At 38.7% G+C, this 17,804-nt stretch overlaps 1 protein-coding gene across 1 annotated transcript in view; it reads right to left on the reverse strand.

Moving 5' to 3' along the window:
• Positions 1-17,804, reverse strand: part of ttc27 (tetratricopeptide repeat domain 27) — an 85,242-nt gene that overhangs the window by 3,998 nt on the left and 63,440 nt on the right. The window contains exons 13-18 of the mRNA XM_081348060.1: positions 15,891-16,118; positions 13,513-13,611; positions 13,034-13,086; positions 10,045-10,210; positions 910-1,107; positions 423-534 (exon numbers count right to left, since the gene is read on the reverse strand). Coding sequence (XP_081204186.1) covers positions 423-534; positions 910-1,107; positions 10,045-10,210; positions 13,034-13,086; positions 13,513-13,611; positions 15,891-16,118 — 856 coding nt within the window. The remainder of the gene's footprint in view (positions 1-422; positions 535-909; positions 1,108-10,044; positions 10,211-13,033; positions 13,087-13,512; positions 13,612-15,890; positions 16,119-17,804) is intronic.

The raw sequence follows: 17,804 nt of genomic DNA on the forward strand, positions 1-17,804 counted from the left end.
TGATTTTTAAACAAAGAAAATCAGACAGTTAGAATTACTATTCAAACCAAAACCTGTGCTCCGTCTCAATTGATGTTTAATTCAACACACAATCCCTTACCAAACCCTCAACATCCCTCTTAATGAGACACACACAGACAAAAGCAAACCCATCTGGAAAACACACACAGGCGCACGTGCTCACACACACAAACAGAAGTCTGTCTCTGGTGGAGGTCAGAGGGGTAAAAGGCTTGTTTGTCGTTCTTGCTCCTGCTCCGTGTTCTCAATCCATCAGCCCTTTCAGACGTTCATGCGCTGCCACATTAGCCATGATAGAGTGACTCTCTGAATGAGTGCAGGACCACGATTCTGTGCGTCTCTCTCAAATGGCCTTGTAAAAGAGAAAGGCAAAGCATGACTGTGTGTGTGTTAAGTCTCACCATTAGCCATATCTCTGGCACCTTTCACCACAGATCTGAAGCTGCCCATGTCTTTCTCCCAGCCAGCTGTCTGTGTCTCACACCGATGGGCTTTACTCAGAAACTGTAGTGCCTAAAAACATCAAAAGGCAGTTAGACAACATGACTAAACCAGATGTAAAGTAATAAAGCAACAACCAATAAAAGCTCTCTTCCATGTAAAACGGAGTTACAAAATTTCAATGGTGCAACTCCCCTTTATGCATTTTATCCAAATGACTTGCAGAGCATTCAAGGTATATATTTTACCACTCGATCCTGGGGATTGAACCATGAGTGCTCTAACTCAACAGGAACTGACAAAAACTGTATTAAACTTTGAATATATTTAGAGAGAAAAAAATTTTTGGGAGCGATATTTTCTGGAAAAACTTTGATATATTGTAGAAAATCACAGGTGCTCTTTGCTTAAGTTAGGCACTTCTTGAAATAAAAAATGTAAATGGACCTTTTCATTGTCTTCTACATTGATGCTATGGCCATCGCCGTAGAGTCTAGCGTACTGTTTCCATATTTGGGCGTCTGTGCTGTAGCGGGCGGAGACTCGACCAAAGAGTTCCTGCAGTTTTGCTTTAAGATTGGAGGCCTGTTCGCCACGGTGATCTGTCAGGTCGTCCACTACTGCACGCACCAAGATTTCCAGAACCTGATGAAAAAGAAGAAGAAAAAAAAGATAAAGAGAGATATACAAAACGCCAAAGGAGATACATTTCAGTAGGGTGAAACTGACTGCTGTTTAAACTCAAGAGTCAATCGTGAATAACCAATCTGAAAACGAATCTAGGGTTGACGTGCTGTGCCTGATCCCAGCCCGACTTAACCTTTGCTATGACGTCAAAACAGCAATCCCAAAACTTGACCTCTGCCGCCTCAGATGTTCCTTGATTGGGCATCACCATTTTTTTCACTCTTCTAAACATTTACACACTAAAGGCCCATTCACACCAAGGACGATAACTGTAACACTAATGATACAGTTTTAAAAATCATTCTAAATCTAAGAACGATGTCATTAAAATCACTTTCAGAATGATTTTTTCCTACTGATGAACGATAAAAACCACCACAGCCAATAAGGATCCAAACTTTCTGCCTCTCCTACACACACTCTCTCTCTACGTGCCACCAACAGAGCTGGGAGATTAGAGACGCTGTTCTCCCACACAAACAAATGCAGATTCTCCGGAGTCTGTACATATGCCAGGGAAACCAGAAAAAAGCCAAAGAGTTAATCCCATCTGTCTGAAGAGGTGCATTTATAAATCTCCCTCTCACACATTCAGAGTGGGTAATTGAATGGAGACAGCATTTTTGTAAATAAAAATAGCAAACACGATTCCACAGAAACTTGGTGTGTGTGAGAAACTATGGCACTGTTTACACTTGGTATTAACATCAATCTCGGGTGTTCATCTCAAAAGCGGTGAAATTGCTGTTTATACTTGACAGAATGTAAATGCATGTTGATAATTTTCTAAATGAGTTAAAATATATATATTTTTTCCACAAATTCAAATTGTAATCAAACAATGTAGTTAAATATATTTCATCAAATGTGTCTGGAATCTGTTTACACTTGCATTTAGCGCCGTCTAATTCGGATCACCTGAGACGGATGTCAACACTAGGGTCTATGAAGGATTCAGTGAGGTGTGACTAGTCAGAAGTGTCTGATTCCCTTGAGGGAATCTGTTAAGAGCGAGTAAATGTGTGCGTGCCACAGAGACAGAGAAGGCTTTCTCCTCAAACTCCAAAATCTAAACTAAGCACACCACACCCTTAAACTTCACTAAACTACCAGAATACTTGACCTGAATGCTGGGCTCCACATTCCTCACTGTGTGTGTGTGTGTGTGTGTGTGTGTGTGTGTGTGTGTGTGTGTGTGTGTGTGCGCATGTATATATAAGTACTATTAAATCACAGCCTTCACACAAAGTTCCACATGTGTTTGTGTGTCTGTATGCTATATAACTAACAAGCTCCAAACTGCACTATAATTACTAAAGCAGAACCAGAATTTGTGGTCATTAACTTTGTGTGTGTGAGAAGGACAGGGATGTCTTTGCTTATACACTGTTTTGCCTAGTTCTATTAAGTAGAAAAAATCTTAAAAAATGACTACAGAAAATTATTCATTTTTTTCCCTAAAGAGTGGCATATGATTTATATACTGAACACACACTACTGTTCAATAGTTTAGGGTTGGTAATTTAAAAAAAGGTTTTGCAACCAATGCTGCATTTATTTGAACATTAGTATAGTAAAAACAGCAGTTTTGTGAAATATCACAATTTTAAATAACTAGAATTTATATTAAAATGTAATTTATTCTTGTGATGGCAAAGCTGAATTTTCAGCATCATTACTCCAGTCTTCAGTCACATGATCCTTCAGAAAGTTTACTTAAGAAGAGCATTGATTTGAAAGAAATATTCTGTAACATAATAAAGGTCTTTACTGCTATTGATCAATTTAATACATCCTTGCTGAATAAAAGTATGAACTCTGAAAAATAATACATTTTTATAAAAAAATAATAAAAATATATAAAACTGTGCCCCAACTTTTTTTTACTTTTATATATACACAGTATATTTTTTAATTTATTTATGCATTTTTTTTTGTTGTGTACCAGTTTGTTTTATTAGGATGGTGAGCAAAGTTTTTGATGCCTAAGCATTATAATTTAATTTAAACCTGGTGACTGCTATTAGTGTGATTGGTCAGCTTGATCGTGAAGTGATTGCTAAGACCATAAAAGTAATACAAATATGATGGTGTGTTATCATTAGTCATTTTTGGTGGAGCTGTCAATCATGTCACATTCCAAGCATTCCAGGGCACTTCAGTTCACTTCATCAGTAGCCTTTGTTATTTACAAGATGAAACATGGAAAACTGACGCCAATTCATTTTACATGTTCACATGTGTGTGTGCTTGTGTGTGTCGCAGAGAATGCGAAAGACATGCAGTGATGTGTGTGTAAATACACTCACCCAAGACTAAAGCTACGTCTACATTAATCCAGAAAGATTTGAAAACGGAGCTTTCGTTTCAAAACGCTCGCCATTCACACTAGCATTTTCAAAAAATCCCCCTCCACACTGAAACGCTGGAGAACACTGAATTCACCTTACAGCGCATGCGTAAAATCCTCATAAAAGTTCATTGAGATGATACTGACAGAAAAAGACAATCAAGTTATCATGCAATTCTTTTGGCAGGATAATTTTATTTAGGAAAATCTCACCATTCACTGATCCAACTCACTCACTCATATGTTTGGTCTAAAATGCAACTGCTCATGTTTTGTCTAAAATGCAACTGCTCATGTTTTGCCGCAGGACAGCAAAAGCGAGTGAATTTTCTATCATCTTTGCTGGACTGTGACATTAAGAGTATGCAAAGTAACATTTTAGCAACTGTGTGAAAGTGAATAGCACATAACAGGCACAATACCGGTATAAACATGAATATCTATGGGTTCAATATGCGTCACGACTAAACTCAAGTCATCGTTTTTAAATACCTCCGTTTTCACAGTCCACACAACGCGAAAACGGCGTTTTTAAATATATCCACTATGGAGAGCGTTTTCAAAAAGCTTCGTTGCTAAAAACGCTGTCTCAGTGTGGACAGAATGCCAAAACGGAGAGAAAAAGATGTGTTTTCAAACGAAAACGTTTAAGTGTGGACAGGGCCTAATGTTCACACTTTAACTGCAAACAGACAGATAGAGACCAACTTCATCAGAGCAAACGGCCTCCATAGAGATCATTGTGTTTTATGTGGACACATGTTCTCATTACTGTTCACGAAAGCATGAAAATATATAGTGTACATTCCTGAAGTAAAAAAGTTCATCCTTCATCACCTCTCTTTACAGCTATCACTTTTTCATCTTCACAACACCAACTCTCCTGATTCTTTCATTCACCTCTGGACCCGTTCAGGCTGCTCAGCAGATGTGCTGAGATCTTTGTCACTCAAGTCAGTGGTGTAATATCTGTAAAGTCTCCTCAGAAATTTCCTCTGAAATCTCATTTTTCACCCCAGAGACTCTTATAAGCACAGTTCTACCTAAAACTATTTGTTCATCAGCCATCATCTGAACATTACATGATGGAAAAAACAGCCTTATATAATGAAGAATTTACTTTTATGGGCAATATCGATAACATTTTTTTTTTTTGAGTTTATAGAAAAAAAATGTATGAAAAGTGAATTATCTTTTGAGAAGTAATCAATGATTATACACACACGCACGTGCACACACACACACACATACAAATACTAAGCAGCACAATTGTTTTCAACATTCTTCATAATAATAATAATCATAATAATAATCATAATAATAATAATAATAATAATAATAGTTTCTTAAGCACCAAAAAAGAATATTAGAATGATTTCTGAAGGATCATGTGACACTGAAGACTGGAGTAATGGCTGCTAAAAAAAATCAGTTTTGACATCACAGGAATAAATTACATTTTAAAATATACTCCTATTTTAATTTTTAACAATATTTTACAATTTTGTTGTTTTTACTGTATTTTTATCAAATAAATGCAACCTTGGTGAGCATAAGAGACAGTTCCGACAGTTCCACAGTTTCATTTTGCACACACTATTCAAGCCATCTTAAAATTAATCTATACAAACAAATAAAATGTAACAAAATAAATGAGAATCAGTATGGTACCTGTGACTGTCCGCTGGTATGATGGAACATGTGAAATGACTAGCTTAAATGGGCTTACTGGATAAGACTATAGATGGGGAAGTGATATGTTAAAGGGGAAATTGAATGGGTGTCTAGGTGTAATTTCTGCACGATCCCCTTACAGCATGAAATTACGGAGAGAGGCAATATTCTCCAGGGAGGAATGAAGGAATGAAGAATGGTACACACACACACAGAGAGAGAGAGAGAGAGAGAGAGAGAGAGAGAGAGAGAGAGAGAGAGAGAGAGAGAGAGAGAGAGAGAGAGAGAGAGAGAGGGGGGATACTTGATCCATCTGAATCCTTTTTTTAGCTCAGGATGAGGGAGGATGGGTCACTCTTTTCTCAGTCTCTGTGGAATGTGAATTAATGGGTGGGATCAATGACAGAGAGACGAGGAGTCTTATGACTGTAGACTGAGATGTTCGCACACACGCACAGCATTTCCCCTTATTAACAGATGTTCTCATCTAATTTCCCAATAACACGCATCTGAAGGATTTCTGTATGAAGAGAAAGATGATGAAGGGAGTAAAATGAACAGTAGAGAGAAGTGAGTGATGATTTTGAGTCCAGCCAAGCGCTGAGATCCCAATTACCATCTGAAACTCTCACAGGGGCTGGAGGCGAACACTAGCGGTGACCTTTTCAACTTCTGTGCTTTCACATCACAACTTTTAATTGATGAGCTACTAGCTGCTCACCAGACGTAAACGAATAATCAGAAGAATTGAAAATGGAGGGAAAAAAACGGAAAACGAAATTAGATGCGACAACGTAAGGAGAGGAAGCGTATATGCCTGGAGTCTACCAATTTAAACCGTATTTAGAAAGAAATCAAAACGTTTCAACACACAGTTGTGTGTGTAAAAGCAGCTGGCATCCTGAAACGGGATTATGTCTACGCCCCTTTGACCGTAGACCTCACCTTAAACTTTATTTCACAAGTACTCATTCTCAAAATATCAAGCAAACAAAATAGCAGAAACCATTGTTTGCAATTACAGAGATCATACGTTTCCTGTAGTTCTTGACCAGGTTTGCACACACTGCAGCAGGGATTTTGGCCCACTCCTCCATATAGACCAGGGTTCCTCAAACTCGGTCCTGGAGGGCCACTGTCCTGCACAGTTTAGCTCCAACCCTGATCAAACACACCTAGCTGTGAGTTTCTAGTGATCCTGAAGACATTGATTGGCTTTGTTCAGGTGTGTTTGATCAGTGTTGGAGCTAAACTCTTCAGGATAGCGGCCCTCCAGGACCGAGTTTGAGGAACCCTGATATAGACCTTCTCCAGATCCTTCAGGTTTCGGGGTTGTCGCTGGGAATACGGACTTTCAGCTCCCTCCTAAGATTTTCTATTGGGTTCAGGTCTGGAGACTGGCTAGGCCACTCCAGGACCTTGAGATGCTTCTTACGGAGCCACTCCTTAGTTGCCCTGTCTGTGTGTTTCGGGTCGTTGTCATGCTGGAAGACCCAGCCACGTCACATCTTCAATGCTCTTACTGAGGGAAGGAGGTTGTTGGGCAAGATCTCGCAATACATGGCCCCATCCATCCTCCCCTCAATACGGTGCAGTCGTCCTGTCCCCTTTGCAGAAAAGCATCCCCAAAGAATGATGTTTCCACCTCCATGCTTCACGGTTGGGATGGTGTTCTTGGGGTTGTACTCATCCTTCTTCTTCCTCCAAACACGGCGAGTGGAGTTTAGACCAAAAAGCTCTATTTTTGTCTCATCAGACCACATGACCTTCTCCCATTCCTCCTCTGGATCATCCAGATGGTCATTGGCAAACTTCAGACGGGCCTGGACATGCGCTGGCTTGAGCAGGGGGTCCTTGCGTGCGCTGCAGGATTTTAATCCATGACGGCGTAGTGTGTAACTAATGGTTTTCTTTGAGACTGTGGTCCCAGCTCTCTTCAGGCCATTGACCAGGTCCTGCCGTGTAGTTCTGGGCTGATCCCTCACCTTCCTCATGATCACTGATGCCCCACGAGTTGAGATCTTGCATGGTGCCCCAGACCAAGGGAGATTGACCGTCATCTTGAACTACTTCCATTTTCTAATAATTGCGCCAACAGTTGTTGCCTTCTCACCAAGCTGCTTGCCTATTGTCCTGAAGCCCATCCCAGCCTTGTGCAGGTCTACAATTTTATCCCTGATGTCCTTACACAGCTCTCTGGTCTTGGCCATTGTGGAGAGGTTGGAGTCTGTTTGATTGAGTGTGTGGACAGGTGTCTTTTATACAGGTAACCAGTTCAAACAGGTACAGTTAATACAGTTAATGAGTGGAGAACAGGAGGGCTTCTTAAAGAAAAACTAACAGGTCTGTGAGAGCCGGAATTTTTACTGGTTGGTAGGTGATCAAATACTTATGTCATGCAATAAAATGCAAATTAATTATTTAAAAATCATACAAGGTGATTTTCTGGATTTTTGGAAATTTTCTGGAAATTACAGACCTCTACATGCTTTGTAAGTAGGAAAACCTGCAAAATCGGCAGTGTATCAAATACTTGTTCTCCCCACTGTATCTTTAAAGACAGGTTTCTCAATTTTTTACATACCATCATTCCTATCCATATTCTAAAGATGTTTTACCAAATGGTTTGTTCATATAAATGTACCTGATTGTATACAATATTTTATTCCTAAAAAAAATGTGAAAATTTATTTTTCTCTGGCTCTTGATAGTATTTTCAGATTTATGGAGTGATAAAAAGAGAAATCCAAAATCCCCTCTCTAAAAACGTTTAAAACTAATATGTCAACAAAATTAAACAAATTTTTAACCTGGGTTAATCTAGTCAGATTAGTGCACATTTAATTATACTTTTAATTAACATAATTAGATATTTGATACATATCTAATTGCTTCTTTTGCAGATTTTTTTTTTAATCAATCATCTGGGAAAGTGTGTGATATCGGTTCATTGTTTTAAAATAAGAAATAAATACACTGCAAGATATAGTCACAGTTTACTTTAGGGTATAAAGACAATTGTTAGAATTGGTTCCAATAAAGAGAAATCAAGTCACACTGCAATAAATAAAAATGGATAATAAAAACATGTTTTTAGAGTGAAAACAGATGTTTCTTAAGCAGCAAATCAGCATATTAGAATGATTTCTGAAGGATCATGTGACTGCAAATTCAGCTTTGCCATAACAGGGATAAATGATATTTTAAAATATATTAAAAAAAATAAAACTATTCTGAATTGTAATAATATTTAACAATATTACTGTTTTTCTTTGTTTTTTTTTTGTTTGTTTTTTTGGATAAAAGAAATGCAGCCTTGGTGTGCAGCAGAGATTTTCAAAAACAAAACAAAAAATCTTACTGGCCCTAAATTTTTTAACTGTAGTATATATATAAAATACTACTTTTGAAATGTTTATATACTGAAAATAAATATCCACAATTAAAATAAAATAAAAATTCTCAGAATTAAGACAATAGTTCATTGAAAAAGATGTGTGTATTCTAGGACTGATTTGCTAGTCGCTCATACACTGCTAGAGTTTTCAGATATTTTGCATCGTTCACAAAGTAGAAGGGTGGGAGTTTAAAAATTAGAGATGCATGAAACAGCTTCTTTTTTAAGGTGAGGCCATAATTTCTGTGAAAATAAAAGATAATTTACTGCCACATGGTGACCCCAGAGCCGCCGTAAAGTGAATGAGATAAACAACTACCGGGCAATTTGACTACAAAATGATAAAACAAACGACGCATTTAATAGGATGTAGCAGCTGGTACATCAACCAGCCGCAGTGCAAACGTGTCTAATGGCGTAGAGCTTTAAGACATGCGTGTTGTGACAGCGGCGCTATTAGATTCACAGCTGACGGAGGAGAGGTGTGATGGGGCCTCGGATGCAGAGGGACATACAGGGGTGCATGTTTAAAACAGAGCTGTTTGGATGAATGTGTGCAGACAGGAGCCCATCTGGGGTAAGAATTACTCTGTGTGTGCTATATTGGCAGATTAGGCTGAAATCATCTCTCTCTTCTCTCACACAAACATTCAATCATCAAAACTCTCAGTCACTCTCACTTACACACACGGCCTCTCACATGACCGTTTCTTCTACGCATGCAGTCGGGCAGCTGTTACTGTGGTCGAAAGCATGATGACAGCAGACTTCATCTGCTTTACACTGGTTACACAAGCCAAAAAAAGTTCACGTTTATGTTGTTGTTAGATGTATGCAAAAAGAAATTGTTAGGGAGCAACCCTACAAAACTGTCAACCAAACGTTAGTCGATGAAAAGAGGTTTGGTTGACCAAATTTTAATTGGTCACAGAAAAAAAAAGAAAAAAAGAAAACACCACAGGAAGAGAAGTCACGCAGTCCATAACGGACAGGTCATTAACAAGGATGGGCCATGTGGTAATTATGTTGGCCAGGAAATTCAAAGGTTTAATCTAACTCAGAAATGGCTTATCATTTGAAACATGTTTTGAAACCCTTTACATGGCTGCTCTCTCTAATGTTAACCTAGATAAATGTACGCTATTATTAGGCGCATATCCAAGTGTGGAAGCTATATTAGTACAGCATTTACTGCATGACATTTAACTTAACGTGCATTTCTTTCTATACAAGCTTCCATTTTACTGTGGAGATGACTAGTCAGCATCAACTTCCTCTTTGCATACATTTTTTAAATGTTCAGACATTCTCCTTGCTGTTTTTCCACAAAACATTCATAATCATTACTTTGGCTGGTGTCGCTGTGGCAAGCTTTATGCGTGGGCTTAAGAGCTTCATTTAAGTTATAAAATATTTGGTTGGGGCAGCCCTAGAGTTTTGAGTTAACCTGAGAAAAAGCGTGACGTTGACTCACCTCCACGTCCTTGTATTTGTCCTTGAGGTCCATGAGCCGATGGTAGGCTCTGATAGCCTCACTGAACTCGCCCAGGTCTATACACACGGCAATGAAATTCTCCCAGATCTGCCATCGCTCATAATTACACTTGAGCGCTTCCTGAAGGGTGCGGAACGCCTTCTCCCTGGAACACACACACACACACAAAACAAAAACATCAGTGTGTTTAGCAGAACTACTATTAGCAGAAGTTGCTCATGGATGGATTAAACGGTGTATGGCAGAACCAAGTTTTGTGTTTTCCCCTCTAAAAAGAGTTTTTTGTCTTTTGGCAAACTACCCATGTGGCAAAGTATAATTGTTCTCTTCCAAAAACCTAGAGACCTGCCTGCATAGAGAGCATTTTAGGTACAAAGGCTGCTCCAAAAGTTACAGGTAGTCGGCAAAATGACTAACTCTGTAAAGTCAAACTCTGGAATCTATTCAACACATACCCTACACTGATATGGCAAACTCGGAATGCTTTGGGGTGAGCATGAAAAAAATCATTCAGGATGTGTGGTCGAGTTGATCTAACATTTTAAAACCTTTACAATAACAACACAAAATCCAAAGTATTGTCAAATATATTGAAACGATAGTTTATGCAATTGAACAAAAGAGTGAAAAAACTAGAAAGAGAAAGAAAGATCAGAAGAAAAAGAGCAAAAGAAAGAGCACAAGAAATGATAAGCAATGCAAAAAGGCAAAATATCGAAAGATAGAGGGAGAGTGAAAGAATAAAGAGCGAAAGTGAAAAAAGCAAGCCAAATAGCAAAAAAGTACTAAAAAATTAAATGAGTGAAAGAGGGAGAGATCTAAAAAGAGTAAAGGAAAGAGTGAAAAAGATAGTGAAATGTGCAAAAGCCAAAAAGGAAGAAAATTAAGCAAACAAGAAAGAAAGAAATGAGCAAAAGAAAGAGCGACAGAGACAAAAAGAGCGACAGACAGACATAAAGAGAGAGAGACAGACAAAGAGCGTTAGACGGACAGAAAGAGCGAAAGACAGACAGAAAGAGAGACAGACAGAAAGAGTGACGGACACACAGAAAGAGACAGACAGAAAGAAAGAGAGACGATAGAACGACAGACAGATGGATAGATGGATAGAACGATAGATAGACAGACAGACAGACAGACACATACTGTACATTCACATACATGGTTTATTTCTATGCTTAGAGTACTGGATCATTAGCTTTGCAACATGCTAAAATCAAACTCCACTGGAATCAGCTGTGAGTATCCAGTTGCGCTTTATGAGAAGAGTTGTGTGTGTAACAGAGCATTCCAAATCAATCACTTACAGTATGAGGCTTCAGTTAACACACTGCCTGTATAGGCTGTGGACAGCAACACAGATCACTAAGTTTTGAAAGAGAGCTCATGTTTTTGCAAGCGCTGTCAACAAAAGCCTATGACACAAGGGTAGACACGGGTTTCATTATAACATCTAAAGCCAGGTTTCCTTTGAACACATGCAGGTGTGTGCACAATCTCTCCCACACACACACTTCACTGTTCTAGATGGTCCCAAGGAGCGTTAATCAGGTTTTAATAGAAGATTCCAAAGACTCATCTCAGGGATGAGTGCACAGGGCTAATTGGACGAGGAGAGAAATCATTCCCAGAATCCCTCAGGTGCACGCCGTTACAGTGGTGTTCCAGGAAACACCTTCGTTCCTCACAGGAAATCAGCAAAAACCTCCAATCATGTCATGCAACAAATATCCTAACTGGCATTTAGCTTCCCAAATCTGCTTAATATTGGCGGGTTGGTGGTCGTGGTGAAGCGCTGGCTCCTGGGGTAGACACAGCAAGAGCCCGGAGGAGATTTATCTTTGCAATTACAGCTGCCAAAGTCATTCCTGCAGTAATTGAAAAGCAAGGAGGCCTCTGAGGGTCCCCAGCGGATGCAGGATGAAGGAAACACAGAAACGCAGCATAAATCAGATCAACCAGAACTTGAATAGGGGCTTATCTACAGTTTGTACATGGTGGCGATTTCTGTGAGAGATAAGTGTGTGGGAGCAGTGGGAGCTATTATTTAGCTAATAACTGATCAATTAAAACTTTTCATTTATTTTAAAATGTAATTTATTCATGTGATGGACAAGCTGAATTTTTAGCAGCCATTCATTGTTACTTCAGTGTCACATGATCCTTCAGAAATCATCCTATTATGCTGATTTGCTGCTCAGGACACATTTCTTATTTTTGTGCTTAATATTTTTTGTGAATTTTTTTCTTTTCTTTCAAGATTCTTTGATGAATATAAAGTTTAAAAAGTATAAAAAAAAAGAAAAAGAAATATTGGTAACACTAGTTTAGGGTCCAATTCTCACAATTAACATGCATATTACTAGGTCATTGGATGTTTATTAGTACTTATAAAGCACATATTAATGCCTTATTCTGCATGACATTACGTAAAACTTAAACTTACCTTACTAACTATTAATAAGCAGTAATTAGAAGTTTACTGAGGCAAAAGTCATAGTTAATAGTTAATAATGAGAACTGGACCCTAAAGTGTGATCGAAATGTTTTATATTAAAATGTCTTTACTGTCACTATTGATTAATATCCTTACGTACATCCTTACTGTACAAAATAAATAAATCATTATCTTTATTTTAAATGGGCAGCAAAAAAACAATAATGGTTGCTTTAAAATAACTTCAAAATACTCTGAAAATTCTTCCACTCTGATGGATTTGAAGTATTCAAAATATGCCATATACCATGGTAAACATATACTATAATATTATTATTATTATTATATTATATTATGCCTTTGGAATCACAGCTCATCCAAATATTGACAAAGCTTAACTGGCTGCTTATTAGCGTATTTATTGCAAACATGCAATAAATAAAATATTTGAAATAAAACTGGAATACAACACTAGAAAAACACAGCTTTTTTGATGTAGCCCTTCTTTTCAGTGCTGACACTCATACTCACTTCATTCTCAGTTTGATGTAGGCCGTGGAGAGGTTGTTCCATGCTTCTGAATTCTAAATGTAGGAGAGTAACGATCAGAGTCAGGTCCACGGGTGAAAATCATTTATCAAAATAAAACACATAAATACATAAGAAAGTAGACATCTAGAGAATATTTCCTAACAGCTTGTTTACTCGTTTCCTAGATGGAGTATTAAGCCTGCCTTTTGACTACATTTGAATTTTAAGTACACCATTAGGAGCATAAGAGGCTCCTGTGCTAAGGGTAATAGGGTTCTTGGTTTTATGGAGCTTTATAGATGCATAAAAGTGAGTAGAAGCCTGAAAGCACAAAAACGGGGAGGCATTCGTAGACACAATCTATTGATTACGAAACACATAAATCAGACTCGACAGCACAAGTACTGAATAACTAAGCACAAGCCCTTTTCATTATGGTCATATGACACTGATCTCCTTTCAAGGACCGTGTGACTTACATCTGGTTCCAGTCCGACGCATCTCTGAAAAGCTTTGGCGGCCCCTTCGTAGCCTTCCAGTGCAAAATACGCACAGCCCAGGGAGAACCACACACCCAACTGTAGAGATAAAAGACGGAGAGAAACTTGATGAGACTCCAAGTGCTTCGCTCGTCTTTTTAAAAGCGTTACTCTGCCCTAAAAATTAATGATGTTCTTTGAGCCCATGAACCTCTAGGAATAGGTCTCTTTCTTGTGTTTTAAATCTTCAGTTTCTTCTGGAAGCTTTGCATCTCTGAGGCACTCCTCTGTCCTAACTTCCATCTCAAGGCCTGAAGGCAGTATTAGCTCCGAGAGGCCCTGAGGCAGCGCTGCGAGCCAGTGTTAAAGATCACGCTGGGGTCATCAATGAGTCCCTCAGGAAGATTACTCTGTCTTATTGCTGCCTGTGCTTCTGCATTATGGATGAAGGGAGGAATGAAGAATGAGTAAGGGGAAAAAAAGAGGGAGCAGTGCACTTTTTTTTTTGCCTCTGTGGTGGATGAACCTGATAGCACTCATCCACATGCTGCCGTCTAGCTTTTTATCTACCCCACTGTTTCTCATGTTCTCCGTCAGCTCTCTGTCCAATCTTTTCACAATCCATCCTTGTGATCTTGTGCATGTGTGGTCAACATGTGGCCACGTTCACACAGAACACGTTTTTGCATTCCACTGCACTGCTTTTCTATTGTTTTTCTGTGTTAACATGCTGGATGGACGTGTTTGACTGCTGTGCTCATGCTCTGCAGAGTCTTACGCATGGCACAGAATTCTAAATAAGCTCTCTAGACCTTTCTCTTTTCATTCCACTGCCCTGCATCTCACATTTTTAAACACAACATGTTCTTTATAAATGATCCCTAAAGCTGTGTGACCACAATCTCCACATGATAAAAAAAAAAAAAAATAGATTGCTTCCTTCCATTACAACTACAATCTTGTTTCTATATAAAGTATGTTGCGCTGCACAAGTGGCTCCAGCCACTTTATTGTGCCTGTTTGTCTAAAATGGCAATCAATTTCCATATCTGCAAATGATTTTATGAATTGTATTAGTTATTTTAATAAGTGCTGACCATTATGTTGAAAGTGCCACAAAAATACTAAATAAATGCATATGAATGTTAAATATTTTCACAATTCTTAAGACTCTTCATTTATTATTATTATTATTATTATTATTATAATATTATTATTATTTATTGCTAAGAATTTTCTTCATTATAACTTTTCATGGTTGCATCAAATGACTGTAAATAGACACTCAAATTACTTTGAAAGTACATTTGTTTTAAAAACTTGTTGGAACACTGACTTGAGAACCGAATGACAGCATAACTGTCTATAGAAATGCTGGACAATTCTGACAAAAGTTTGCAGATTCCCCTGCTGAACACCTGCATCATTTTAGTTGAAAAAGGGTATGGGTGGTTAACGTCTTCAAGTTTACAGGAAAGAAGGATGCATAGTTAAAGGAATAGTTCACTTTAAAATGAAAATTCTGTCATGTTGTTTCAAACCTGTATGAATTTCTTTCTTCTGCTGAACAGAAAGGAAGATATTTAGGGTGTACTCACACTAGGTACGGTTGCCATGAACCGGGCCCGAGTACGATTGTCCCCCCTCCCCACTCCCCCACTGGCCTGCACTCACATAGGGTTTCAGCATTCGTGCCGGAGCACGCTTACGTCATTATGGTGTGACGGTTTCGGGATAAACAGGAAGAGCGGCGCATCGCTCTGAGTCCATCGCTCTGTTTACTTTGTGGATAATTTTGAGTCGTTTGGTCCACAGCCCTCTCACAGCCTGTTGTTAAACATATCTATCGCCTTTGTGGCACGAAAATTTTCACGTAATCGTGCTGCTCGTATGAGGAGGTTTGCGTCACGCGTCCTGTTCCGTGCTCCAGCACGGTTAGCGCTCACACTGCATGCGAACCGCGCCCGAGTCCAACTGAACCGTGCTCTGGCCCACCTCTTCCAACCGGGCCAGGGCCGGCTAATCGAGCCGCGCCCGGGCACGGTTCGGAGCACTCACACTAGTCAAACGAACCGCGCTTTGGTGGTCAAACGCACTCGGGCACGGTTCAAACTGGCTAGTGTGAGTACACCCTTAGAAGAATATCAGTAACCAGACAGTTTCTGGGTCCCATTGACTTCCATAGTATATTTTTTTCCTACTATGGAAGTCAATGGGACCCAGAAACTGTCTGGTTACTGATATTCTTCTAAATATCTTCCTTTCTGTTCAGCAGAAGAAAGAAATTCATGAGGGTGAGTATATGATGACAGAATTTTCATTTTAAAGTGAACTACTCCTTCAAGTACTATAAAGTTACACACAAGTGTACATCATACCTGCATTGTGTTGATTCGCAGTGAACGTTCAAAACATTCCACGCACTGCTGGAATTCTTTGTGGCGCAGGTGATGCAGAGCTCTGGACCGTTGGGCACGTGCGCTGCGGTGTTTGGAAAGCTCCCATGCACGGTCGTAATACTGCGGATCCTTCAGCACATCACCTAACAGGCAGTAAAGCGACGGCGTCTCCTTTTTCTCCAGCTCACGTCTCAAAATCTCCTCCGCCTGAGAGAGAAAGTTCCAACAGATTAAAGCAACTTTAACTAATTTAATCCTCAAATTGGAAAACGTACATGGCCAAAAGTATGTGGATAACTTTTTTAATTATTGGGTTTGACAAGGCCCCTTAATTCCAGTTAAAATGCCATTCCATATATAAAGACATTTTAGGAACTGTGTGCTAAAAACTGTCAATTTAGGGAGGGTCTTTTCTATTCCAGCAAGACATGCAAGAAATGATTTACTCAATCTGATGTGGAAGAACTGGACTGTTCTGCATGAAGCTAGACCATTTGCTAACATTAGTAAACTAAATTAGTTATGCGGCCACGACACAAAGCGGGTGTGCATTATTTTTCAACAATTCAAAGGCCAGGAGCCAATTATTCCGCTTATACTATGGTTACCACACCTCAAAACATTGTTAAGATGATGTATCAAGACATTTGTCAGGTTTTTGTTCTTAAAACGCTTGTGTGTGTAGGACTAATCCCAAGCCTTCGTTGCTAATTCCAAAATGTAATTTTAGAGCTAGTAACGGAGGCTTCAGCCACTGAGAGCAGACTAATGGAGTTAATAATGCACACACACAGAGAGAGAGAGAGAGAGAGAGAGAGAGAGAGAGAGAGAGAGAGAGAGAGAGAGAGAGAGAGAGAGAGAGAGAGAGGAGAGAGAGATGCCGTTATTACCTAGCTAGTGAGAAATTCAAGTAGTTTATAAGTTATTATTATACAAGTTAAATTATTTTACTGATAAAATCGTTAGGGCAGCTGACAACACGTTTCTGTGCGAGTGTGTGTGCGTGTTTGAGTGGGAGAGAGAGTGGGAGAAAGACAGTATGTGCAAAAAACATCGAAATAATTTGACATTTTTATTCTATTGTTTACTATATTTAGAACTATAGTCAGTGTCGTTGTGGGTTTTGGTCCTTTTGCTGTTATAGTCTGTAAGGACCTTTGAAATAAACTATTTTAGCCGTGCTTAACAAGAGTGTAAGCTGTTACAAAGGACTCAGTCCCAATTAACACCAATGGTTTTGTAATTGGGTGTGGCGTTTGGGTGTCCCCATACTTTTGGCCATATAGAGTGTAAGGATTCAATTGATAACAAATATGTTGCTGTATTCTTTTTATATTATTAAGCACATTACTAAAACAGTTAAGAAAAAAAAAAAAACAACAACTTGAAAACATTGCTAGTATCCAAAATCAACCAATCTAAACATAAAAAAAAGATGCAGTTTATAGTTTTGACAAGTGTTTATTTTCTAGCAACAAGCAATAATCATAACAATAATTAATTGTTATTAATAAACAATTAAATAATTAATTGTTTATGATTAAACAATAATCATAATTCAGTAGACAAAGGCAAAAAAAGATCCCTAATAAAATTTCAAACAAGAAAGAGGACAGACTACTATTTTGGAGAACAGATTTGAGGCAGTCTTAAACCTGTCTTAAACCTTTGTCTCCAACATAAGAAACAAGTACCTTCATATATTGAGAGTGCGAGAACCACTAGGCTATGGCCACAAAGCCATATAAACATGAGAACTTGACGTAATAGGACTGACCAACTTCTCTAAACGTAAATTCAACAGATCTAGCTGGTGAAATTCTGCTGCCGTTAACACATGCCCTTATACAGTCACTGTGAATGTGGCTGGACGTTGATATTACACAGTGCATC

This window comes from Scardinius erythrophthalmus (assembly GCF_964197995.2).
Source record: "Scardinius erythrophthalmus genome assembly, chromosome: 19".
In the NCBI taxonomy this organism is placed as follows: Eukaryota; Metazoa; Chordata; class Actinopteri; order Cypriniformes; family Leuciscidae; genus Scardinius; species Scardinius erythrophthalmus.